This window comes from Ranitomeya imitator, chromosome 9 (assembly GCF_032444005.1).
Source record: "Ranitomeya imitator isolate aRanImi1 chromosome 9, aRanImi1.pri, whole genome shotgun sequence".
In the NCBI taxonomy this organism is placed as follows: Eukaryota; Metazoa; Chordata; class Amphibia; order Anura; family Dendrobatidae; genus Ranitomeya; species Ranitomeya imitator.
This window is the reverse complement of record NC_091290.1, coordinates 133,668,454-133,694,302: the sequence shown is the minus strand read 5'-3', so window position 1 is coordinate 133,694,302 and position 25,849 is coordinate 133,668,454. Positions and strand designations below refer to the sequence as shown.

The 25,849-nt window shown below is 43.1% G+C and overlaps 1 protein-coding gene across 1 annotated transcript; it reads right to left on the bottom strand.

Moving 5' to 3' along the window:
- On the bottom strand, positions 1-23,978 carry LOC138648996 (EP-cadherin-like). The gene is made up of 16 exons (XM_069739036.1): positions 23,824-23,978; positions 22,818-22,932; positions 7,953-8,161; positions 7,726-7,869; positions 7,232-7,381; positions 5,932-6,076; positions 5,677-5,849; positions 5,464-5,592; positions 4,561-4,743; positions 3,156-3,400; positions 2,902-3,044; positions 2,583-2,807; positions 2,121-2,336; positions 1,705-1,835; positions 1,474-1,617; positions 1-1,159 (listed from the first exon to the last, which is right to left on the bottom strand). Exons 1-16 carry the CDS (start codon positions 23,884-23,886, stop codon positions 953-955), a joined length of 2,622 nt encoding a protein of 873 aa, XP_069595137.1. The 5' UTR covers positions 23,887-23,978; the 3' UTR covers positions 1-952.
- Between the last annotated feature and the right edge of the window lie 1,871 nt (positions 23,979-25,849).

Below are 25,849 nucleotides of genomic sequence, written 5' to 3'. Positions count from 1 at the left end.
AACGTTTAATAAAATGTATTTGGGCATTTTACATCAAATCTTTTCTTGCAAGTTTAAAACACAAGTTAGAAAAAAAAAAAAAAAAACAAACGATTTATTCCTATAAATAGTTGACGAAACTGGAAAAAAAAATAGCCAATATAAAAACCTGCAGCAATACCCCAAATTGTGAATTAGAAACAAAACCCCCAAAAGGGGGTTAGAACTTTACTGTAGAAAGACAATGGCAGAGAAGGTTTGGGCAAAAAAAAAATTAATAAAAATATGTAGAGGTGGGAGTTTTCAGGGAAGAAAAACAAAATTTGTGGAGTTTTCAGATTTGGAGTTTCTGCTCCAAAAAAAGCCATGTGCACCGAGTAAGGAGGCGGGGGGCTGGTGACCTATGCCAAAAATGTTTTAGCATGATCTCATGATGCCATAAGATGATTTGGTCTCCTACCGTAGAACCTTAGAGCATGGTCGGCACCAAGCCTGAGTATTGATGGAAAGTTTTTGCACTATCATCCCAGAGTCATGCATCATTGGTCCCCATCCAGGAAGTGAAGGTTATTGAAATATATACATTTTTTATAAAGACTTGTCGATGCTAAGAAGCAAAAAAAAAAACCCCACTAAAAAAAACAAACAACAAAGCAAACATGACTGAGTACTGCATCATCCATAGCTTCTAGAGGAAGGCACAACAGCCTTTTTTTTGGCATGTTCTAGTTTATAAGCATAGTTTCAGGCACTGGATTTTGGCTTTTCAGCTCTTTAAAGAAAAAGTTTGTGTCATAAGATTGTCAAGCATGAAAGCCATGATAAAAAACAAAACATGCGAGTAGTGGTTCGAGGTACAACTAGACAAAGATTAGAGTCTTCAGTTTGGTCTGAAAAATTGAAAAAAAAGTTGGATGGAACAGAGTTTAAGGTGATGTGGTAGAAGTTCCAGTACAAGTCCCGCGCCTACAAACTAGTCTTCATCTCCTCCGTACATATCTGCTAGTTTCCGGAAACGAGGACCCCATTCGTGGAGACAGTCGTAATCCTGATCGGCACCCGAACTGGAAGAGTTTATGGAACTAAGAGAAGGTGCTTCCGAACCGCTACCTTCGTAGTCAAACACGAGGAGGGAGTCGTAGGGCGGAGCGGTGGGGTCGTTGTCAGCCGCGTGGAGGTTCTTTAAGAGAAAATAGAAGGAGTCAGTCAAGTTTGCATCACGGCAGCAGATATTCTAACAATAGAAGAGCAGAGTCCTCCAGAACATTAGGCCGGGAATGTTCCGTCAGCTTGTTTAGAAGTAATTTCTGCTTTTAATGAGCTGGAGAATCCATTAAGCAGCTTCCCGTATAAGTAGCTATGGAAGCTCACTAATGTCCACTCACTGGAAAATGACAACTAGGCAATTTAACCCTATCCAGTCGACCAGACTTTAATGTTCTTAGGATTTTTTTTAGCCTCATTACCCATTTGACTTTTCACACCTCAACATACCTCATCAATGAAGTTTCCAATTTCATCGGGGTTTGAGGGACGGGGTCTGTACTGTGGAGCAGGCATCAGGGTAGGGACCACATCATTCCTCATAACATCAGGCCGTGCGTCTAGTCCACGGTGGAGCTGACTCAGATCATAATCCTTAAAATAATGTAAAAACCGGTCACTTTACTCTGCAAAGGAGCCAGAGTACAGGGCAGACAATACATTACTTAATTTTGGTCTCACCTGATCTTCCTCTCCTCCTCCCTCTTCACCATAATAGAAGATATTGTCCCTCGTCTCATCCTCAGGAAGCAGTAGAGGTTCCTTTACCACCTTCTTCCTCCTCAAGAACAGCAACAGCAGTAGGATGAGAACTGTAGGCAAGAAATTAAGACATTCATGAAGCCACCTAAGCAGCCAGGATGGGATGAGGAACCAGCATAGCAGAAGACACCAACATAATGAGCAACTCCAATTGTAGGGTATAGAATGGGAAGGGTTTCCGGGTCTTTACACATTGCACTGGTTGATGGTTTTTATCAGTGCATATACATTTTATATTTCTGAATTTGGCACCTTAGAATTAAGATGGTTATTAAAACAATTTAATTTTTTTTTTTATTAAAGAAAAGGCAATCGTGTCAGCCAGAACAACTTACTTAGAAGGGCCAAAACAGATCCCAGAATGACCAGTATGATCGGCAGATTAAAACCAGCAACAATCTTATCTTGACACGAGATACTGCTGCCTTCACAGTTACACACTGTAGCATTGACGACCGTGACTTGGGCTCGCCTCTGAGCGTCATACAAGCGGACGTACAGATTGTAATCTCCAACCTTCAGCTCTTCTTTGGGCTGGATTAACAAAATATCTGAAAAAAAAAATCCCATCAAAATAAACATCCCACTTGTATAGGTTGTATTCTTAATGTGACCATACACGTCAGCCATTAGCCAAACACTCCAAGAACAACGGTTGTGCCAAAATCTGGGTTTGGCTGACAGCTTGTGTGTATGAGCACTTTCCTGCACCCATAATACCTTGTGGTGATCTCGTTAGGTGCAGATATTCTATGTGGAATATGGATGCCAATCACCTGTATTACATTCCCACTTACCTGTTCCCCTCATCTCAGCTGTCCAGGTCATGTCGGTGCCATGAGTGAGCTCCACCTCATACGGGTAGGTGTTTGGCGGCAAGTCAGCATCGGTCACCATGAACTCGTACGGCTCTGGGTTGCGGTTGCATATGGTGAAAGAGCGAGGACTGGGGACAGGACCGTTATCATTGACATCCAGTACTTGCAGAACAAGGGTACCGGTGCCAGTAGCAAATGGAATCCCTGTAAAAGCAAACAATATTTGTTTATAATAAAAAAAAAAAAAGTTCAAATCATGACCTTAGTGTTAACAGAGGCCGACAAAAATTCCATTTACCGTCATCAATCACCATCACAATGATCGTGTAATTGTTGTTCTTGACGAATTCCGACTCTCTATCCAGGTTGCCGTTTCCGGTAACAATGCCGGTTTCCTCATTTACAGTGACCCACCGAGCAGGGTCATTACCGATTCTGTACCTGCATTGCAAGATTTAACCAGTATGAGATCAATTATTCTAATTACAGGAGGTCAAGACTGCCAATACCTTCTACCCACCAAGTCAGCAGCTACCCCCCAGTCTGACCTACCGAAGCTTTTGGTTCTGCTGCTTGTCGGGATCCTGGGCCACCAGAGCAGTGATCTTCTGCCCACGTTGCAAGTCCTCTGACACCTCGGCCAAGCTGACCTGAGGGACGAAGAATGGCGCCTCATTCACGTCCTCCACGTTCACAGTCACTGTAGCAGTTGAGGTCGGCAGAGTGACGGAAAAGCGTTCTTCATTCTCCACCGTGATCTGCAGCACAAACTGCTTCCTGGTCTCAAAATCCAGACCCTTCGGGGGAAGAAAAATAAGAAGACGAGACGGGTTAGGAAAGAAAACCCAACAACTGGACGGCTCCATAGGTCGAGGAAGAGCAACTCTTGTACAATCGTCATAAGTCAATGGAGGAATGTTACCTTACCCTGCCCTAAACACCATCATATTACCAGACTGCCATCACTATGTGCTAGTCTGTGGACATACCTAGCAGTTCAGGTGCTTTGTCAGGAGAAAGCTGGACAATGCATGGTCTTCAGAAGAGGACACTGTATAAGGCACTACCCTCTTCCAAAATAGAAGAGGCCATATTGTAGAAGGTTTACCGGGAATCTGTCCATAAAGGTGCATTCAATGGGGAGTGATGCATGAAGGGGCCAGGACTGAGCATTGAAATTTGACATGCCCGTTTTTTCCTTCTGCCCCAACATTGGTGGGGCAAAGACTAGGAGGTCCTCATACACATTACATAGCTGCAATGTGCTGCTCAAATTGGAGGATTCAGACAACTTTGGGCTATTGTGTATTGACTACTGAACAGATTTGTCTGGAGCTGCTCACTTCTGCATCAGGAACAAGAGTGGAGCGTTTTTTTAAGCAAGGCACCATCCAGTAAGCTCATTTTAATGCCACCTCAAGGACCTTGATTAAAAAAAAAAAAAATTAGGGACGAGTAATTTTAAGTGTGACCACAACACTAATAAAGTTCCATAATGCAATTACATCGGAAGATTACATTATCTGGAGAGATACCGGAATGGATTAGAGCAAAAAAAAAAATCATCTTCTTGAGTGAATGGAAGTATTGAATGACAGCAGTCCGCTCTTCATGCTGCCGGACAGATGATCACATAATGCAATCAGCTAAGGACTCTGAAAGAGCAGCTTGTGTTCTATACAAGCAGTTACACATCTCGGCCACCAGGGGGCAGGATTTTTAACAGAACTGGACAGCGTGTTTTATTTTTTTGTTTTAATAAACATCAGCCGGGATCAGACTGCAAGGTCACGGGCGCTGGATAGTCAGGTGGGAGTCAGAGGACACAGACGGCTACTGTTTAATTTCATCTGTATGGAAAAAAAAATCTAAACACCAAACATTCACTGTTTTGGGTTACATTCCTCTTAATTAGCCTTATCATAAAAACCTCCTGTACGGGAGCGCGGGCACCAACCTTGGCTGTAGTCAGGATGCCTTCGTTTGTGTCTTTGTCTGTAGCAATGGAGAAAAATCCACCTTCGTTGCCCTTGATCTTGTAAACAGCGCGCCACGCGGGAGAATACATTTCGTCATCGTCCGTTACCGACAACCGCTTCACTTCAAACCCGACTTCATTTTCTGGCACAAGGGCCTGGTACTGTACAGAACATATAGAAGGTTACCAGTACTGCCCCTATTGAAGTGAACAGAACCTCTTAAGGCTTTTCTTTAACCAGTTCCTACATATGTACTCTCAGATTGCCTGAGCATGCATGTGTTTTATGGGGGAGAAAGCTGCTGGATTAATTTTATCTGGAAACTAAAAATTGGAACATTGATCCTTTTCCAACACTGGTAGAGCATGCAGCAAGATCTGCAGGCCAAGAAACACTGATTTGTTGGTGAAAATTGTGGGTTTCTTTGCACCATGAATTAAAGGACAACGCATTTGTTTAAGATGAGATTAGTAGCCCCCAGTTTAATGGATGCAATCATTAGTTTCACTGCCCGAGGCATGGACTGGCCGTGGTTCTCCTGAACCCGAGAGCCTCGTATATGCGCTTAGGAGGCTGTTTAATTCGAGCCAGAAGAACCATGGCACAGCGGGCAGAGTTCTGATCATAAAACATGAATGCGTAAATTTGGCTTTCGCGTAGTTTGAGAAAATCTTTACAACCCCCAACCATCCAGACAAAGATTTCTGTAGCACATTGTAAAATGGGTGCACAGCTCAGGGGCAGGAGCGTAATGGTGCCCGGAGCAACCCTCTGGTTGCCCCATATATCAAAAGAATGAGGTCAAGGGTTAAGTGTCTTTGTTTCATGCTTATCTCTTAAAAAAAAAAAAAAAAAAAAGGGTTAAGTTAATAAAAACTTACAGTCAAAGGATCGAAAATTGGGGCGTTATCGTTGGCATCCAAGACTTTGATAACGGCTTTTGCAGTGGAAGACAGACCTGTGCCCTCCATGTCGGCCACCTGTACAGTCAGTGTATACTCGGGGATTTTCTGGGGTTACAGAAAAGGAATGGGGGGTTAGCCAGTTAACAAATGGTGTCAATTATAACAGTATGCGAAGGAAACGAAGCCCACCTCTCGGTCCAGTCCGGTCCCAATCACACTGATGACACCGGTCTCACTGTTGATAGTGAAAAGTCCAGCTGACGGGTCCTCAGGCTCCTGCTTCAATATGGAATAACCCAGAATGGCGTTTGCCGTTTGGGGGTCATCGTCATCTGTTGCAGTGACGTTCATTACGGGCGTTCCTACGGAAGGATATTTATTGCCAGTTAATTTTGTTAAAATTAAAAAAAATAAATATATAAAATATAAAGAAATCCGCCTCACCTGGTGGAACGCCTTCTTTCACAGATCCTCTGAAAACTTGTTCTGTAAACACAGGTCTGTTGTCATTCTGATCAATAACCTCGATGATGATGTCCATGGGTTCCTCCACAGACTGGCCATTCGCTGACACCGCGTGAGACTTGAGCTGTGTCGGAAATAAAGCTAGTTAAGTAACCTGGAGCGTATACTGATCGGGCATGTTTATTTTAGTGGTGAAGGAGGAACTAGTCACTGTCAAACCCCTCAGGCAGTTGCTTCTTGCTAGTTGGAAAGAACTGGGCAGGTGAAACCTAAAAACTTGTGCAACGGTGGAGATCTGATTCCACTGATTTTGAGTAATAGGGCTCTGAAATACTGTGAGTTTAGCAGTGCCCACCCACGCCACCCTGGTTCATCTTTGACTGCCAATCCCAAAGAATAAATGGCAAATTGAACAGATGTTCACACGCACCATTGGAGTACAGATGTGCACACAAATGCAAATCAATCCATCCATTCTATGGAAGTGGAAGGCATGGAATGAGACATGCATGGCCCCTACGCTATTCTTACAGGGCATTTGAGACCTGTTCTCTGCATCAGCAGGGAAGGTATGACTGCTGGAAATGGGCCATTTATTGGCCTTTGGCACGATCGTGAGCTTTGGCAACTTGATGGATTTATGATCTTTAAGAAGCCTAGATAGGCCCAACAGCCTCTTCTCCGCAATTATCTTAATAGCATCAAGCCATCAGGTTGCTGGTCTTTACAGATTGTTCCTTCTACTCTAGCAAACTAGGCAAGTTGTAACTTGGGGATCCTTGCTTCGAGTGACGTCTGGCTTTTTTTTCTTCTTGCCATCCATGGTTGTGAACATCCTTCTCCAGCCTCACATTTCAAAGGCGTTGATTCATCTTCTGTCTTGTTTCTTTATCGTCCAGCTTTCTCATCCGCATGTTACTACAGAATAGTCCTCACTATGTACCAGCCGTGTGTCCGCAGTGAAATGTTCCTTGCTTTGAAGACAACGTCCAGTGACTTGAGTTGCTTATAGCTATTCTTGAGGCATCTTGTGAGATCTTAGATTCCAGTAGGTTGCAGTCTTTTACAGTTTCCAGTTAATCGTCGTCATGTTCTATTCCACCTTTTAATTGTTGGACCATCCAATCCCAACTATTTTCACCGAACTAGTAGGCTCAGCAGTATCTCACCTGTGTGACTTATAAGGCTCATTGGTCATAATTTGGACTGTTTATTTTTTTTTGTGATTACCACGTAAGCATCCCAAATGATAAGCAGTCGGCCAAGTCCAAATACTTACAACATATGTTGACAATTTTTCACGGTCCAAAGGTTGCGTCACCAACAGCCATCCAGTCTCCTTCTCAATAATGAATACTCCTTCCGGTGGGGTATCGGCACCCTGTCCGGTAATGCTGTAGTAAATCTTTGTAACCTTGTTGGATTTAATCTACAAGTAGAGAACCAAAAACAAACAAACAAAAAAAAAAAAATTTAAACCATTGAAGTTTCTTGGCAGTGTAACTTGCAGATTTTCCATTTGCAAACCCAACAGTCATGAGTGCATGTACCCTAATACTCCAGAGCTGCATTCACAATTGTTTTCTGTCGAATCAAGATCGATGCATTTATACAATGAGCAGCAGAATAGGGAGTGCAGCTCTGGAGCACAATATATTGCATATATGAAACAATCCTCAAACATGGACTCAGTTTAAAAAAAAAATAAAATAAAAAGTAGCAGGGCAGCACAGCTCAGGGACTAAAGCTTGGAACATGGTGAGGTGTCCTTACCTGTACTAGTTTTTTGGGAAAAGGACCCCTGTCATTCTCAGACAGATGGATGGGTGGAATGACCCAATCCCTTTTCCTTCTCTTTAGGCCAGTATGTTCCTCGGGGAAAGTCAGTACTGGTAGTTTGCTGTTGCGGTGAGATTTCTAAAAAAATTAAAAATTAGATTAATAGGTTAGAGATTATAGAAGGAATCCCAGTACAGAATCACACCAGCCACTACGCTCACCTCCTTATGCCGCTGCAACCTTTTGATAACGACTGCTGCGGAGTATTTCTTTCCATGACCATCCCATGTCTTGATGAGAAACTTGAGGTCCTGGCTTTGAAGCTTTACTAGTCGTTTAGCAATTAGTTCTCCATCTGCGCGCACCAAGAACCGGGCATCTCCGACATCAAATTTACCATGTTTACGAGCAGTGCAGTCCACAAACTTTACTGGAAAATAAGAGAAAAGTTGCTATATAAGAACCAATTCCTTCCAACCCAACATGCACGCGCGAATGTGCACTGAACCCAGGCAAGGGAGGAAGCAGTGACCGGACACCTCTGGAGGCATCAAGAGAAACTGGGTTCGGCATTAATTTCCTTGACACCATCTACATTGGGGAGGTTATGAGATTGACATTGCCCTATACTGGGGGTCAACCCCACAGTCAAGAATGAAGGTTACTCCAGTGCTGCGATGGGGCACAGCACAGATGCTATATATTGGCCAACACGCTGGCTTTGCTAGGCAGGAAGCGAGCCTTTGTTTAGTCTGTAGCTTCTGTGAACAAATCTTTATAGGTGACAAAGCGCAAAGCAGCCGCCCCATAAAACTGCATCAAGTGAGTAATGGAGGTGGCGGAGACTGGATAAACTAATCACAAGTTTGTGTTTTAGGGATACATGTGCAAGAACCATGGCGGTGGTCCCCAAACTGCATTTATGGCATGCATAACTGAGCAGGAGACAATATGATAAAAGCTCAGGCAGGGGTCACCCATTTAAAGAGGCACCCTTATATACCCATAGCGCTAATCTGCTCGTCAAGGGGCTGTGAACAGCAGATCAGAGATGGGCCCCAGGAAGCAGAGCAGGATTTTCTACCTCACCGAGTCATCCCCCTCGCCCAAAAACATCCTGAAAGTGATTCATTGTGGATCCTATTAAAAGCCTATGGAGGGGTGCAATGGCCCCAGGCATATTTGCATGACTGAAGGGAGTAAGCCGTTTGCACTACAAACATAGGACAGGGGCGTCAAATCCGCTCAAATTCTAATCAAGAAAGTTCTGTGGATGCTGGGAGTTGTAGTCCAATGCACAAGTACTGGACTCATCGGGACTAGAAAGTGTTTATCTCCATGACCAGAGAGTAGTCCGTCAGGGTGTAGTCAAAACCTGTCCCACCACATTTTAAAGGAATGAAAATTTTGCTTTTGGATGCAAAATTGTCGCATGTTCCAGGCCAGTACAGACATGAACTTTAACTACAGCATGCGATACAGTGCGGGCCCAACAGGCATTTCCCCTTCAGGGGCATTTATGATCCTTCAGACTCCATGGTAAATCTGATCTTCTGAAGCATAAGTGACAGTCGGGGGATGAGCAGACTATGCAGAGGACATGCAGGCAGGCCATGAAAGACTGCCACTACTGTGAATGGCACATAGGACCCCTCAGGCCATCATCAATCAGACCCGTTCCCCGAGTAATGAGCCGGTGACAGGAAAATGCATCATACTCGGAAGCCATCTAGGCTAGGACGGGGTTCAGCCAGGTCCAGACTAGATTTACACAGGACGGGGCTCAGCCAGGTCCAGACTAGAAGATTTGCACAGGACGGGGCTCAGCCAGGTCCAGACTAGAAGATTTGCACATTTTACTGCAATTTGGAGAAGAGTAAAAAGTAATAAGTTCTGCTCCAGTGAATGCAGTAGTTGACTCATTAGGTCATCGCACATTTATCAGTTTAAGGCCATGTTCACACGGTCAGTATTTGGAAGCCAATATCATGAGTGGATGATAAATACAGAAGTTCCGACGCGTTTCTTTTATACTTGTTCCACTCACAAATTCTAAACATGGCCTATAGATGTAAAAAGCTTCTCAGTTACAGATTATGATTTCACCCCCAAATTCCACTATTTATATAGCACCGTTGATTCCATGGTGCTGTACATGAGAAGGGGACCAAATTGCTCATTATTGAAGATAGGATGAAGATGTTCTGCAGTTTGATGGGGTCCTTAACATGGTCATTTTAGTTGACACTTTGATCAGCAACTAGGAATTAAAATAGGAGAAATAAAAAATGGAAGACGACTTAATAAAAACAGTCTCCAAATCAATCTCAACCGAGTGTTAAACTAGACTAAAGCCAGGGTTTAAATAAAGCTTTTACATCTGACTATTAGGATTTTGTGTAAAATGGAAGACAACAGCTCAAACTATTCAACTTGAGTCTGAAGAAATCTGGTTTGAACGTTTCCAGTCCACCCATCACCATGAAGAAAGGAGGGGAGGGAGAAAAAAAAAAAAGAAAAAGAAATGATAGTTTGATGCCTGATAAGAAAGTGACCTCACAGCGATGACTTTGAAGTGTGAACACAGAGTTCATTCTGCACAAAGCACAAGATCAGAGGAGACCGAGGAGGATTTAACTCATTGAGCTCATCACCCAGAACGTCTCCAATGTTCTCAGTAAGATCTGAAAGCATTAATGTCTGAGAGGCCAAACCTGCAGTCTTATGTGGAAGGGGATTGTAGGTTGAAGGAAGATCGGACATGCTCAATGCAGATATGCCCCATCCCTTTATAGGCCAGGTGTCTGGCAAGCTTTAGCTGAGAGTGCATGTGTTCAAAAATGTGGGGAGTAAAACCCAAAAAAAAGGGGGATCGGGCATGTTGAAACCTAAAAATGACATACATCAAGGGGGAGAGAGTCAGGATAAGTGTTCTACACATTACATGGACGCTTGCAGAACACCACAGCACTGGAGGCATCACAGCATGCAATCATGGATGGCCGGGAAACAATATCTTTCTAACAATATCTTTATCCACTACCCTGCTGATTAAATAGATGCCAGGGAACAATAGCACTCAGACGTAGAGGAGCATTGCAGAGCATCTCTTAAAATACTTCTATATTTTTTTCCATTACTAGTAATACCCAATAGATTCAATTGGAGAATAGAGTCCAATCTACTGTCCTGAGTGTGATGTAGAGAAGTTATCATGCAGTTATTTAAGACTTTCCAGATTACCAGGCTAGATCTGCTGACTGCTTCCCTGCAGGCAGACATGTGACAGAGGCCGAGTACTGCGCAAGCAGGCCAACAATGAGGGGTTTTATCCTACATCTTCCTCCAAAATGAATGGATCAGCAGTGACATAACTAGTGCCCAGTGTTACAGAACCACAGCTCTGCCCCTTCATTCACAAGTAGAGAGTTTTATTTTATTTTTTTTTATTAAAACACTTTGTCCAGCCTCCTAAACACCAGAAGTGTCAGAACAAGAATTAGTATATATTATATGAAAAAAAAAAATTACAGATGCTCCCGAATATTAGGGTACAGGGGCTACTGATTTGACTTGTGCATTGGATACTTGCCAGGTGTCAGCATTTATAGCATTTTAATATCTAAACACTAAACAGGTGGATGACCTCTGGCAAAAGGCCAAATCAGAAGTGTAAAAAGGGGGGGGGGGGCAGTGGTTGACCCCTTAAGGAGGGTTCCAACATCAGCTGTTTAAAATTTCAAGTTATTAAGAAAACTCCAAGACCCAGGATGGCCACTAGTACACTACAAAGTTTACAGAACGAAGGGACGGCTGTGCTTAACATAGCCCAGGATAGTATGCCAAGAGTCAGGAAGGTATCTAAAGAGTCAAGACAACTGCTGACAAGTCCCAAAACTAGTGAATGGAGTGCGTTTTGGGCCAAGAATGAGTTTCCTGAGAAAACCTCTCCCACTATTACTGTAACATTGTAGGTTTCTAGTTGCAGTAAAAGTCCTCCATTACTCACCGATGACCAGTTCAAGACAAGTATCACTGGTCTCCTCCCCCACAGTTCCCAGGACCCTATAAAGTATAACAAACCTTGCAGTCCTGTCCTAGGCTGAGCAGTGGGTGGAAGGCCATCCACATCACACTTCATTGAGAGGACGAAGTCACATCCTGCTGACAGGTCTAGTTTCATCAGATTAAGTACACATGTGGCAGCCAGGAAACAGAAGATGGAAGGATTTATACCAGCGGCTGCAGAGCTGAGTGATCACTGATCAATTTGCAGATTGGCAGTCAATTAATAGGCATATTAACCTGGATTCACATTGTCCGATCAGGAAAGCACTGTGCGAAGGTTTGCTTTTCTTCTATGACATTTGTCAGGGAAAAATGGGGAGGACAATACTACTAAAGTTAGTGTTTGGAATTTAAAAAACCCAAGGTTTTTTTTTTTTATCCTCAATTTATTGCAGTCATGTTACATAGAACTGTGTACTTACAATTGCTCATTTTGTCTTTCTAACCAGATAATTCTCCTCTTTTCTCTGCCTTTATATGGAAACAGTCTCTTGTCCCTGCTTTTTATCATAAACCTCCTGACCCAGCTGTGATCTTCCCCTGCCAAGAACTTTTGCAGTGATTTAGCATGCACGGAAAGTTGACCTCCTAGTTTTACACAGAGCTTAGGATTCAGCCAGTCTTTTTTTTTTTAATCAAGTGATGTCAGACAATGTAAAACAGAATAATTAACTGGGTAGAAAAGGAAAGTGAGCAATTGCAAATACAGTGCTATATAAGGACTGCAAGGAAAGGGGAGAAAAGAAAAAAAGAAAAAATCTTGGAGGAGTGCTTCTTTAAGTCACTGTATAATTAAGTCTCAAGATTTCTCAAACATGCCCAAAATATTGCAATCCACCAGAACATCAGATTGTTTGCAAAAACATCCCACCAGGAACATGGCAGACCAAGTGCACAAGTCATGTGCTTCAGCAGCGTGCCAAAAGGGAATTTAGTTGATTGTATCATACATACGCTTAAGAGTTTGTTATCTAACCATGCTCAAGTGCCAATAGCATTGGAGCACTCTGAAGATACTTTTTGTTCAAGTCCCCGCATGTCTCCCGCGGGGACTAAAAACATTTTTCCAGCACGCCAAAGACTCAGTTAGCACCTGAACATGCTCAGATAACATCTTACCCGAGCACATTCTTGCATCACTAATCATTTTTGAGTTTTTTTCCCTACTTTTTGGGAGTTTGCCAGCTTCACCACATTTATAAAAATTGGGTAGATGTTATAAACAGGTGGAGAATGGGGGAAGGAGGATTTAAGGTAGGGAGAAGTCCACAGATCCACTACACATTTATGCCACAACAACAGCCTAAATTATACCAGAAATCTACTCCAGTCCATGACCGAGGTGCATTGTGACGCATGTCTCACTAATTTAGCACATCCTTCTCCAGCAGAGTCTGGACCAAAGACTGGGATATGAAGTGTTAGCCAATAGTTGTGGATGGATTATATGCCAAGTCTTGATCCAGGAGACATTAGGAAGAAGTCCACTAGGAGGGCGTTCCAACGTGAGGACTACCAAGAAGATCATCTCCATACAGCACAATCAAATATGAGATGGAAGTGGGAGAAGTACTACCACCTTTCTTCTTGGAGTTGGTCATTTATGGTTGCAAGACCATTGCAAGGGAAAATCGTGGAAAAAGAATTTACAGATGGATTCCAAAAATCAAGAATGTAGATGAAATGGATACTGTAGTGTCCAAGCTGAGAGAACCAGTTGTGAGCAATCATATCTAAACTTAACCCAAACATTAGCAAGTCATCTTTAGCGCTTGCAGACCAGGACATGAGCGGCCGCTTAATATACCAAGATACCAAGTACACGGGTAACTCACAGACCTCCAGGGCTGGTAAATGGATAAAAGAAAACCCACAGATGGTTAAGGATAGAAATGTGTTAAATATTCATAAACCTGCTTCTACATTGGCTCGAGAGCTTTTCAATTTTTCCATTAGTTCCATGACATAATATAGGGGTTATGCAGAGATGTCAACATCTTTGTAGCCATAAATACAGTTACGGGAAGAGACTCATGTCAACCTTTCAGCTTTAATCATGGCAAACAGCAAGTCCAGATCTGAAAAGGCATTTATTATATCAGATAAAAGGGGCTGTCCAGAACAATAGGCCTTAAAATTCCCTGCAGATCGTTGGGAGTCCAGGTCCTGAGATCCCAACCACTGACAAGTGTGTACTAGTTAGCCGATTCAATTGTTTCTGGACTCCCCATAACACTGATGGTAGGGGGCACCTTAAGTCCACGCAGCAAGTTTTGGAAATCTCAGATTATTGGTGAACCACATGGGCACGGTCACCGCTTCCATTGAGTTGCATGGAACGTGATCTGTTTGATAGATGGACCCGCATCTCTCAGATTCTTTGGCCTTCCCTTTAACGTACTTCGTAGTCTAAGTGGTCACCGATCTTAAGAAACACTCCCAGTCCAGGATCATTTTCAGATGGTGTACTATACAGCACAGCTTTTGCAGTGCTACCATGTCATCACTGCTCTGTGTGAAGGGGGCTCGCTGGCAGCAAAGGGGTCTGGTTTGTCCTTCAAAATCAACATCTTTAAACCATGACTTTACATTTGTGCCAATTTAGTCAAAAGAAAAAAAAAAAAAAACATATTTCAGGCCTCCGATATAACTTGCCAGCTTCAGCAAGCGAGCAGCTTATTTAGCTGAACTTGAGGATAGCAGGGTAAGAAGCCATTGTACAAGGAAGCTCTGCCTGCATGGAAAGGAATGTGTTTGGGTTATGCTACAATGCATCTTTCAGGTCATCAGTTAACTATTACAAAGGAGCGCATGTAATCTGCAGAAACTGGAGGAGGTCACATTCAGATGAGTACCGGGTGCAAAGAACGCCAAAAAAAAGTCCGATGCCACCCTCACCCTTCAGTGCCTGTATTTTGGATGATTAAGACTGGGACGGAGCGTCACTTCATTTCAAATTTAGGGCTTGGAAATCACCGTTTCATAGGAAACGATAATTTTTTGTTTTGGAAACTAGCACCAACAGATCAAATCCATATTGCTTGCAAAACCCAATTCACAGCAACATGCATCATGTTGGGAATTTCCTTCTGTAATTATAGGAGGCCACTTAAGATGTTCTCGTACACCGAGCGGCATCATTAAATCCCATATTTGTGCATTTTGCTAACAAAATCAGACAAGGTCATTAGATAACGCTTCCTGTAAACACTCAATCGCCACGTCAAGGTTAATTCGCTGCTCGTTACTGTGCAACGATTCCCCAGGTTACAGATTAGAAGGTCTCCGCAGAAAGCTCCTTTCAAAGCACCCGAGCCAAGCAAGGCCCTCGGCAAAGCAACACTTTCCTCCAGCTCATATATAAACCGCTGGTAATTAACCTCCGGGACCTTTAGAAGGAGACACTAATTGTAAAGCTTTCACCAAACCGCTCAAAGTTACAGACAGGGGTCAGCCCATAGTCTCAAAGGATGAACTGTACTTCAAGACCAACAAGGATGACCAAGAGAGCCTGCAATAGATGCATGGTAGCCCAACATCACCCACCCTGGCATGCATGGTTACGGGATGGGGATGCACTCAGCAATTTCTACACTTAAGGATAAGTAAGCATCAAAAACTGAAAAGGAGGATGGCTAAAGGTTCGTTTAAAGAACTGATTTGGAGAAGGCAAGAATGTATGACCAAAAGTTGACTTGGCTGATAACAGGAGCCCAAAAACACATACTGGGTCTTACAAGGCAGTCAGGACCACCTCCGCAAAAGTTCTTAGACAGAATGGAGCTTCTACACTTCCTTTTACATTGAAAAGAGGAAAATACACTTGGAGGAGGTTGTGATACATTGTGCATGACTACAGCGCTTCCTCTTTGTTAGTGCATGACCTATTCTGTAATCTAGCCTCATGCCTGCTGTATGTTTGTCAGATTCATCTCATCATATGACTGCACGGATTTAAGATGTGAACCAAGAACGTTTTGGTAATGAATACAGGAAAGATGTTCTTTTCCGCACATGATACCCATTACAAAGTCCCAACAAGTTGAGGTTTAGTCTGCGTTTCCTTGCTGGCGACTTGTTTTTTTTGCTTCCAATGCTTGTAGAGAAAATTAGGGAATATTAATGACATAGTTAAAATTTCATCATACAGTAATCTTCCAAACATGAAGGTATGCAAGTGATCAATGATAGGAACCTCTAAAATCAATTGCATACATATGAATTAGTAGCTCGTTTACATGCTGGTGGACTTTTATGGTGTGGGGCCCCTTAAGGTAAACTGTTCACGAGCCCTTTCCATTAATAACTACGCTCCGAGGTCAGTATTGATTGGTATTAATACGCACAGGACAAAAAAAAGTAGCCAATTTCCAAAAAATAAGTAGTGATTTTACTGCAGCATTATTTTTCTGTACCTGGCAATGTGGCGACATAAATTCCATCTATTTAAACCAATAAATTCCTCCCTGGATCCAGCGCCCACCTTCATCTCTGCAGTAATTGCCATCCCATAGCGAGATCCAACATGTCGGCTGTTTTCCATCGCCTGTCAGACCTGAGCTCCTTAGTTTCTGTAGAGCGGGGGGGGGGGGGGGGGTGTTTACTAGCTATAATGAGACCCAAATGATTGTTTGTAGAGGACGTAGGCCAACTGTCTAAACACATTAGGATTAACGCCGCAGCACAAAACAAAATAAATCCTGACAAGTGACGCAGCAGATGTATGGTCAATTACCACATTGCTTCACAAAAAAAAAAAAAAGCTACCCAAGATTGAGAGGGTGCAATCAATATTCAGTAATCCGAACATATCCATTTATAGAAGGAAATTGCAAGTTAATTTCCCCAAATACACATCCTACACAAGCTGGAGGTGATCTGATAAGGACAGCCATGCATAATGCTAAAAGTCAACCTGTCTGCAAGGAAGTAACGAATGTAGTTTAAGGACCACCCATGTCAGCAAAAGTGGGTAGAGATTTTTTTGGAAGCTGGGGGCTTGGCAAGTTCAGTTTAAAGCAATTGAATATCAAACCCAAGATGTTGCAGAAGCGCAAGCCGGTTTGTTTTCAACTAAGGCCACAAAAGATTAAATTTACAGTTGTGACAAAGATCTTAGGAAAAAAAAAGTTGAACAACCAGTTATGATGATTGGAGTGCCATGTTCTCCATGGGGGTAAAGGTGCATTGTCCCTACCATTCTCTATGGAAATGCCAAAACAAATAGGACCCTTGTTCTCCAGACGTTTACGGATCTCTGCAAACTGGACCACAACATATCCTAAAAATTTGTTTGAAGAAACAAACTTTACTTCATTCATCTTCACCAGGTCCAGTTCCTGGTCTCAGAGATGATGTCATGTCCACAAGAGCCTCTTGTGCCATCTAGTTGGGCAGAACCGCCAAGCTCGCCAATTGACTGTAGTGGAAATGACAGCAGCGCTGCAGGCAGTATTTGACACCACGAACAGCAGTGCTGGACCTGGGGAGGACAAGTAATGACATTTATACTTCTAGAGCGCTTTATAGACGATATTGTGCCCCAATGGGGACAGAGTTACTCTAAATTCCCCAACAATGTCTCTGGAGTGTTGGAGGGAACCCGCGCAAACACAGGGGAGAACATACTTCTTGCAGATGTTAGCCTTGGTGGGATCTCAACCTAGGACCCCAGTGTTGCAATGCAGCAGTGCCAACCATTGGGATTAAGCAAACGGCAGCCGTGGAACATGACCCCTTTATTAACATTGGATGAGGACATGCAGCAAGAAATTTATTAAGAACAATGCAAAAAATACAAAAAAGTGCACCCATGCAGGAAACAGCAAGCATACAAGGGAATCTGCAAAACTAAATTCGAGCGGAGCATGCTGGGAGTTGTAGTTTGTGAAGCTGGAGGGACCCTAGTTGCGAACTATAGCTTTAACTTATGCCACCAGCTTTCAGGTTTTAACAAAAAAAAGTTTAGATGCCCAACTACAGATTACTCCCACTCAACCTATTCCAGGTAATAAATAAAAAATTATTACATAAATGCACGCAGATAGTTGTAAACATGGATCCCTCATTGCACACAGTACAGACAGATCACCCAGCTGCACGAATAGTACGGTAACTACAGATACCCGATATGGCGCTTCCTCCAGGGGAGGAGGTGCGTGTTTGAACAGGTGAAGCCTTAGGGAGGAGGAGGATGAGGAGGAGGAGGGGGTGTTCTCGCTGCTCCACCAACACAAAGATGAAACAAAACAGGCAAGAAAAAGACCGTAATAGGGCAGGAGACGGAGCAGGTGATAAACTTATCACATAGCAGCGATTATTATTATTTCTGCTGACCAATCAAAACATAAGAAGTTTGTATCAGATTAGAAGCGGCGTTAAAGGCCCATTACGAGACCTCAGGACCTGCGTGGAGCACTTAGATGATGGACGCAGACGAGTATACAACCACAACATGCCATTAACCATGCATCATATCTGCAGATCAATTCAGGAAATAGAAACAACTGCACAAAACGCTGGTACAGCTACAGCCATAGACCCAATAATAATAGCGGAGTGGAAGCCCCTATATATAGCGGTGCAAAGGCTGGGGAGGCACAATCTACACCTCCCAGGAGTTCAGGCCTCGTGTCGAATGACCATGTCAAAAAACTTGTAATAAAGAGCATTTAAAAAGGTTATTAAAGTCCACAAACAAGACAGAATTCAGACATATGATAAACATGGTTCTGTATGGACCACAAGTCCTTGACCCAAACTCAGGCTCAAAAAGGGCATCCAATGCCGGAGAGTTAGGATCAGGCGGGCCCGTTATTGGTCTGTGCTCAGCGTTTATTAGAACGTCTAAATTTAGCCCAAGGACCATAAGTCAATGTCTTTTAAGAAAACCCAATGTCATTATGCAAAATTACAGATAGATCTAGACAACCATATCGAGGTGGTGAAATGGTGTCCATGATTACCGTCAACCATAATGGCAGAGTTGTGCAACTGTCCTAAACTAGACCTTATACAGGCCACCCGTGATCAGATAAGCAGATTTTATCCTGTCTGGTTTTTGGTCACCCATGACCAGTCACCATTTATGACCACATCAGACAAACAGTCCATAGATAAGAATCGCCCAACCTGATCTTCATGTCTACAGTCCTTGACAAAATAACCTTGAAATACCCAGACAATACTAATTTGGATGCAGGTCATAGTGTAAAGATAAGCACTATTAGGCTATGTTCACATTAGCGCTGTGCGGTGCAGCGTTGGCGACGCAACGCACAACGCAAATGTGAACGCATTTACAACACAGCATTTTGTGACGCATGCGTTCATTTTTTTCATGGAAAAAACTGCATCATGCAGCGTCCTCTGCGCCCTGACAGTTGTGCCATAGGGACGCATGCGTCACAAAACGCAAGAGCAACGCATGTCCATGCGCCCCCCCATGTTAAATATAGGGGCGCATGACAAATGCGTCACCGCGGCTGCCTCCGACGCAACGCTAATGTGAACGTAGCCTTTATGAGTTTTCCACAGACTCATCTGTGATAGTGGGTGGGGGCAGTTTGCAGCAAGGAGAACAGACATAAGTCATTCAAACAAACATTCATTGATCACCTGTCACACAGTTCATATACACATTAAACATGGCTGAGGGGTTTTTTTTGGGTGGTCATTGGTCAGCAGAAGGCCCCCCAAACATAATCATGGAGGGAATGATTAGGCTGCTACATGTTAAAGCACCAGTACACATTAAACCAGTCAGACAAACATGGGAGGTGGACCGCAACCCCCCCCCCCAATGGTAAAGAATCTGGACCCTGGAACTTTAACATCCAAACTTCCTTTTGATCCCAAAGTAGACGAGACCCCACAAGAGGTGTCCACACACATTTGTATTTAGGGGGGGGGGGGGGGAAGCACTGATATAACCTAAAATTGCAAGATTGTCACCTTTTGAAGACCTGAGCGTGTTGTTGAGTTGGTGCGATAAAGAAAAAATTATAATAAAGAAAAAAATAACGCAACGTATCCTTTGGTGGCGTTACCCTTTTGCAAACAGTTCTATGAGAAAGTGACAAAAGCAGGATAAGTTTCAGTTTAGGACCTGCAGCTTATGGGTTCAGCAGGCGTTTGTTACACTGAAATCCTCAGGCACCTGGGCAAGAAGAACAATAATCCTTTTGTTAATACCCAGAGAAGAGTCAGGTACTAGAAAAAAAAATATATGGAGTTTCACTTGAGTTTCAGTTACAGGAAGATGTATAAAAAGTTAACTAGCCCTCTACAAACATGGGCACAAAGGGACATCTCACAGGACAGGGTAATGACCACCACCAGGAGGAGGATGGCCAGCACCCATGGAGAGAGGGGGATGGGAACAAGACCTATCAGGAACCTGGACAATGGCACCCTGGAGATTGCCTGGAACTATCCCAATTACCACTTCAAAAAGGTCATAACCATTCACATGGATTTAGTGCTCCTCTGTTCTAGTAACAAGATGCAGAGCCAAGGAGGAGACGATTAGAAATTCTTTAGCTTTTCAAGGTTTGGGGGCTACATGACAACTTTTGTAGTATTTTCCCCAAGACTGCACATAAGAATTGCATGCCATAGTTTTGCATCCCTGTCCTATAGATGTCAGTAGAAGAGTCCATAGAGTCCACTGATTAATTTGGAATCTGTTGAGGATTCTGGATTGCACTAGAGCAGCCATCAGCTAAAAAACGCCAAACTATTCAGCTGCTGGACAACCTAATAGATCAGTAGAGAAAACAAAAAAACTTACTCCATCTCTACTGGTTGTCACATTATGCATTGCTTATGTAGCCCCATCATGTTCCAACTCTTTAACGACATCACTGTCCCCATTGGGGCTCAATCTAGATTCCCCATCAGCATGTCGGTAGCGTGGGAGGAAACCCGGGAGAAAACAAACTCCTTGCAGATATACTTGGTGGGACTTGAACCCAGAGTGGCAAGGAAACAGTGCTTAAAAGGTGACAGTGCCATTATGATGACTTACTCTAAAGTGGCACCCTGAACTAGGGTTTCATTGCCAGCATTTGGTCAAGAATGAACCGTCAATCATTTGTTATTGTCGAGCTAACCACAAGCGTTTTGTAACCCACAGCACCCAAGTAAATACATAATCTTGCCAAAGCCTCTAGAGGCACAGGTTGCAGAACCTCTCAGATGAACAAGCCTTGATTGGCAGGGAAAGGTGGTCATATATATTAGAAATTAGTTTATTGCTTAACAACGATGATCAAACACTTTAGTCTGTATTGGCTATATAGAAGAATTGGAAGGGACCTCCAGGGTCATCTAGTCCAACCCTCTGTTCAATGCTGGAGTCACTAAACCATCTCAGACAGATGTCCATCCAGCCTTTGTTTGATGACTTCAATTGAAGGAGAACTCACCACCTCTCGTGACAGCCTGTTCCACTCATTGATCACCCTCACTGTCAAAAAGTTTTCTAATATCTAATCTCTTCTCCCATTCAGCTTCATCCCAATGCTTCTCGTGTTCCCATGTGCAAATGAGAATAATGATGATCCCTCTACACTGACAGCCATTCAGATATTTGTAGACCGCTATTAAGTCTCCAATTGTTGGTCTTTTCTTGGACTAGCACAGAAACTATGCTCCTTCATAGCTTTAGACCCAGAGGGACTTACCCATCAGCTTGCAAAATATTTTAGTGCTAAAATAATCATCCGGCGAGGGATTGCATTGGTTGAGCTTTCAATTAAAGTAGTTTATAAACAATATAGTAAAAAAAAAAAAATATCTAATGTGTATGGGGGCTCTAACAAGCAGAGAAGGATTGGGTGCGTCATGTTATAGGCGACGCTTACGCCACTGTCCCAGCTGAACACGTGCACACTTGGTATATTGGAGGTCAGCAGATTGCTAGGGCTTAAATGAAAGGTGCTACATTTACTTTTGTGATACCATGCACCAGATTTGCTACATTGTAAACATTTGAAGGATTGCCCATTGTATGCAGGAGCCAGTCCCAAGTAAAATACTGGCTGCCAGAAGAAATAAATTATATTACATTCCCAAACAATGATAAGATAAGACCTGTGCAAACAGCTCACAAGGCCAGAGACTCCTAACCTGACCCTCGCTCATGCTGCAGGAATGCGGCTAAGACCCTCAGGAATCCCATATTATTTATAGTAAAACACAGCAGAACCTGAAACCCGGATGTCACAACCTGCAAGATGCAGCGGGATATAATGTATCAGGCTGGGAAATAAGACACAACAGAAACTAGGTGACAAAACATCTGTTTATAAAGGAAGGAGAGGAAAAGAAAGACCTGGCAGGTAACCTGAGCCATGGTATGCATGGAGGTGGGGAGGGGGATGGGTGTGATCCAGGCAGGTTGTGGTGCCTTAGAGTCAAAAAGAAGAGAAAACCCACAATGCATTGCTTCAATATTTAAAAAAAATAAATAAAAATCGCCTATTACAGAAGAGGTAAAGTGCAACTTTCATCAGACTATATCACCGCTGCATACTATAAAGAAGTGCACCGTAGCACACCAAGAACAGAAACAACCAGGTCATGATCTTGTGTTCTGACCTCAGTACTTGGACACATGGAAGGAAATAATTAAAAACCTATTGAAGACAGGACACATGTGCATCTGTGCACTGGAGGATAGCGATCAATAATCAAATGAATGTCCATACAATGAGAGGGGAAAATAAATAAGATAGGAAAACAGAATCCAACAGTAAGGAGAAGTGATCCTATAGGAGCACAGGCAAGGTGACCGAAACCACCAGTACAGCAAGGAAGGTGTTAACACATTGCAACATTGTAGAGAAGCTGCTCTCAGCCATCATACCACCCTTCATTAACCATAACCCTGCCAGGTACCTTGTGCAAGAAGCAGTTCCCAGGGCTTTAGTGGTATCAAATTGGGAAGGACAGGAGGGCGGGATCATACCCACACAGAAGGCTGAGAGAGGGGTGAACAGGGGGCTATGCCATACCTGTGCCAAGCTTTCTATCCTTCTTCAGCTCCCTGCGGTCCACAGCAATGATATACTCATTGGAAGAAAAGCCAGGCTGGCAGGCCAGAGAGCTGGCGGTCACAAAGGTCAGCACCTATGGATGGAGACAGGAATGCAAGAAATTATATCTGCAGAGGAAGCTACAGCCTTGTCGTGGCCGGTGAACTCACAGGAATTCAGAACAAAAAAAAAAAAAAAAAAATTATATATATATATATATATATATATATATATATATATATATATATATATTAAATATTTTATTTATTTGTATATTTTATTTATTTTATTTATTATTATTATTTTTTTAGATTTTTTTTTCTAAGAAATGCAGGTGAGGTTTTCCATACAATGTGTGCAGACATCTCAGCACACAGAAGAGTTAGAAAACAAGAGAAGCTGGGCATATATGTTGCATATTATACTTTTGTTAATAGATGGTGTCCCCAGAGACTTCTCCACCCGCTCCATGTGGACCAAGAACAGATTCCATGACCAGTTACACTGCCAGGCACAATATTACATTAAACTCCCACCCCTGAAGAAGGAAAATGTTGGGCAGAAATGATTTAATAAGTTGTTTTTTTTCTTTTTAAGGCATTAGAGTAATTTATTGGATACATAAGGATTTTTCAATATCCTACAGAGATTTGGATTATATATATATATATATATATATAAATTTTTTTTTTTTTTTCTGGGGTCATCTATGTTGATATCCCCATTAGGATTTGTAGGGAATTATTATTAATACTACACAAATATTAAGAATATACAAAGATGACCCCAATTAATAAAATTAGTGTGAAACTAAAAGTAAAAACTTCATAATTTAAAAAAAAAAAATCTTACAATTAAAGGGTTAAATAAAAATCCGCACATTTAATCTAAAAGCGATTGATCCTCCGTCCGACCGCTCTCTCCCCCACAACGTGTCAGAGGCCGCTCCCACCGCGCCCACCGTTACTGAGGGGTAATAACTTACCTGTAAAGCGCACAGCACAGCCCCGGGGCTCCAGCCCGGGAAGGGTGACTTGTGTGCCCCCATGTGTACGGTACCGCGCCCGCACCGGCCCCAGCAGAGTCGCACACACCCGTCCGGCTCCTCGCACGCTTCGCTCTGACTCCAGAGCCAGGTGAGCCCGGCCGAGCGTGACGTAGGCAGGTGAGCGTGCGGATTGGCCGACTCTAACGTCAATCATCATTATAAATTCTTTGCCCCGCCTCACCCAGTGAGGCCCACGTGACCAGGGGATATCATTATCACCCAGAAGAGGAATCTGAGCGGCTCCTGCTTGTTTCTCCTTGTGAGGAGATTTGTTTATTTATTTTTTGCTTTTTCTGAGGATTTTTTTTGCAGGTCAATATGATGTTTTCATTTTTTTTGCCAATTATTATGATTAAGTAAACTTTTATATGTATATCTGGAAAAGTCGAGGGTGTACAAAGATGGCGGCCGCAAGGTCAGGGTCCTGAGCGCACGGCGGGTTTTATGGTTATTAAAGTTGGCCAATTAGTCATTGGCTATTACCCATAATACATCACTGCAGCCAAAAAAATGACTCGAGTACCTACTACCCCCTCACAGCCAAAAATGTGTCCCCCACCACCACCAATGACCGTAATTAAACGCTGCATCCCAGGGTTAAGTCTTTGCACCCATGAATGCCCCCCCAAAACAGCGGCTATGCCCAGTTTTGGGTGAGGTTTACATAAACCCTTCCTCATTTTGGACAAGGACATGCTCATATTTTACACATTTAAAAATTGGGGGGCAGTTCTGGGGAAAAAAATAGTGGCCTAGTACACAATGAGCTCACCCAGCTTTTCCAGAATCAGACAAGTGACTGAATTCAATGACAATATTTCTTGTACTTACATGTTTTCCTCTTTGAATTGTAGGCGGCGGTGCACAGTCTGAAGCCGGGCACTACGAAGGTACATGGGGGTCCAGATATGGGCATTGCCACTACTATAAATGGCACTTTGGGGGGCTGCTATATACTGATTGAAGGGGCAGCAGAATTTATCATTTCTTCTAGGCTTCACTCATGACCGCTGTTTAACAAGCGCCAACTCACCTTCATTGGGTCTTTAACACTTATTCCCTAGCTAATAAGTTATCCTCTATCCATATGATAACTTACTGATCGCTGGGGTCCTACCTATGAGACCCCCAATGTTCCTCAGTATGGGGGCTCTACAAAAAAAAAAAAAAAAATCACAGCATGCCCGAGTTGGATCCAATATTAGGAACGCACTTGGCCAGAGAAGTCAATGAATCAGTGAAAACATCGGGCTGCACACGGATGACATCTGAGTGCAGTAAGATTTTCATGGGCTGATACAATGGAGAAGATGGAGACATTTTTTTTTTCTCAATCATCTCATCCAAGAGAAATAAATCACACACTGATCAGACTGTGATTGGCAAAATCGACTTGATTCTCTGCACCTACCCTTAAAGGGGTTTAGCCATCTCTAGGATAGCCCATCTATTTTTGATCTGTGGTGGTCTAACCTCCTGAACATCCACTGATCCCGAGAAAGAAGGGACCAAAGTTCTGATTAAGTGCCGCATCCCCTTTTAAGTGTAACCATTGACTTCCATGGGACATGCTGCAGTTTCCAGCATGGTGGATGGCTTGGGTGCCACTGTGCAAAGGAAAACAGTAAAGAGGACATATTGCTAAACGGCGCTTTCCCCGTTATTCTGAGGTCTAACCTGAGATCATGGAACCGTGGTGTATCCTAGTGATCACTTTCTAAGGTGGGGATACTGGGGGAGGGGAGATCAGTGGCTGCCAGGCTCCTCGCCAGCCGGGGCACGGTCAGCATTACTCCATGCACGCTGCCTAATCTGGTGGGATTGACCGAGTATAATGTATAGGGCCATCAAACTCCTCGACCAGTGAAGGTCAACCATAATAAAATTAATAGCATAATGCGATTTCAATGGAAATGTCAGCTGTGCTTCACGGAGGGTCCACAGTGGTGGTCTTTCCTCTGCC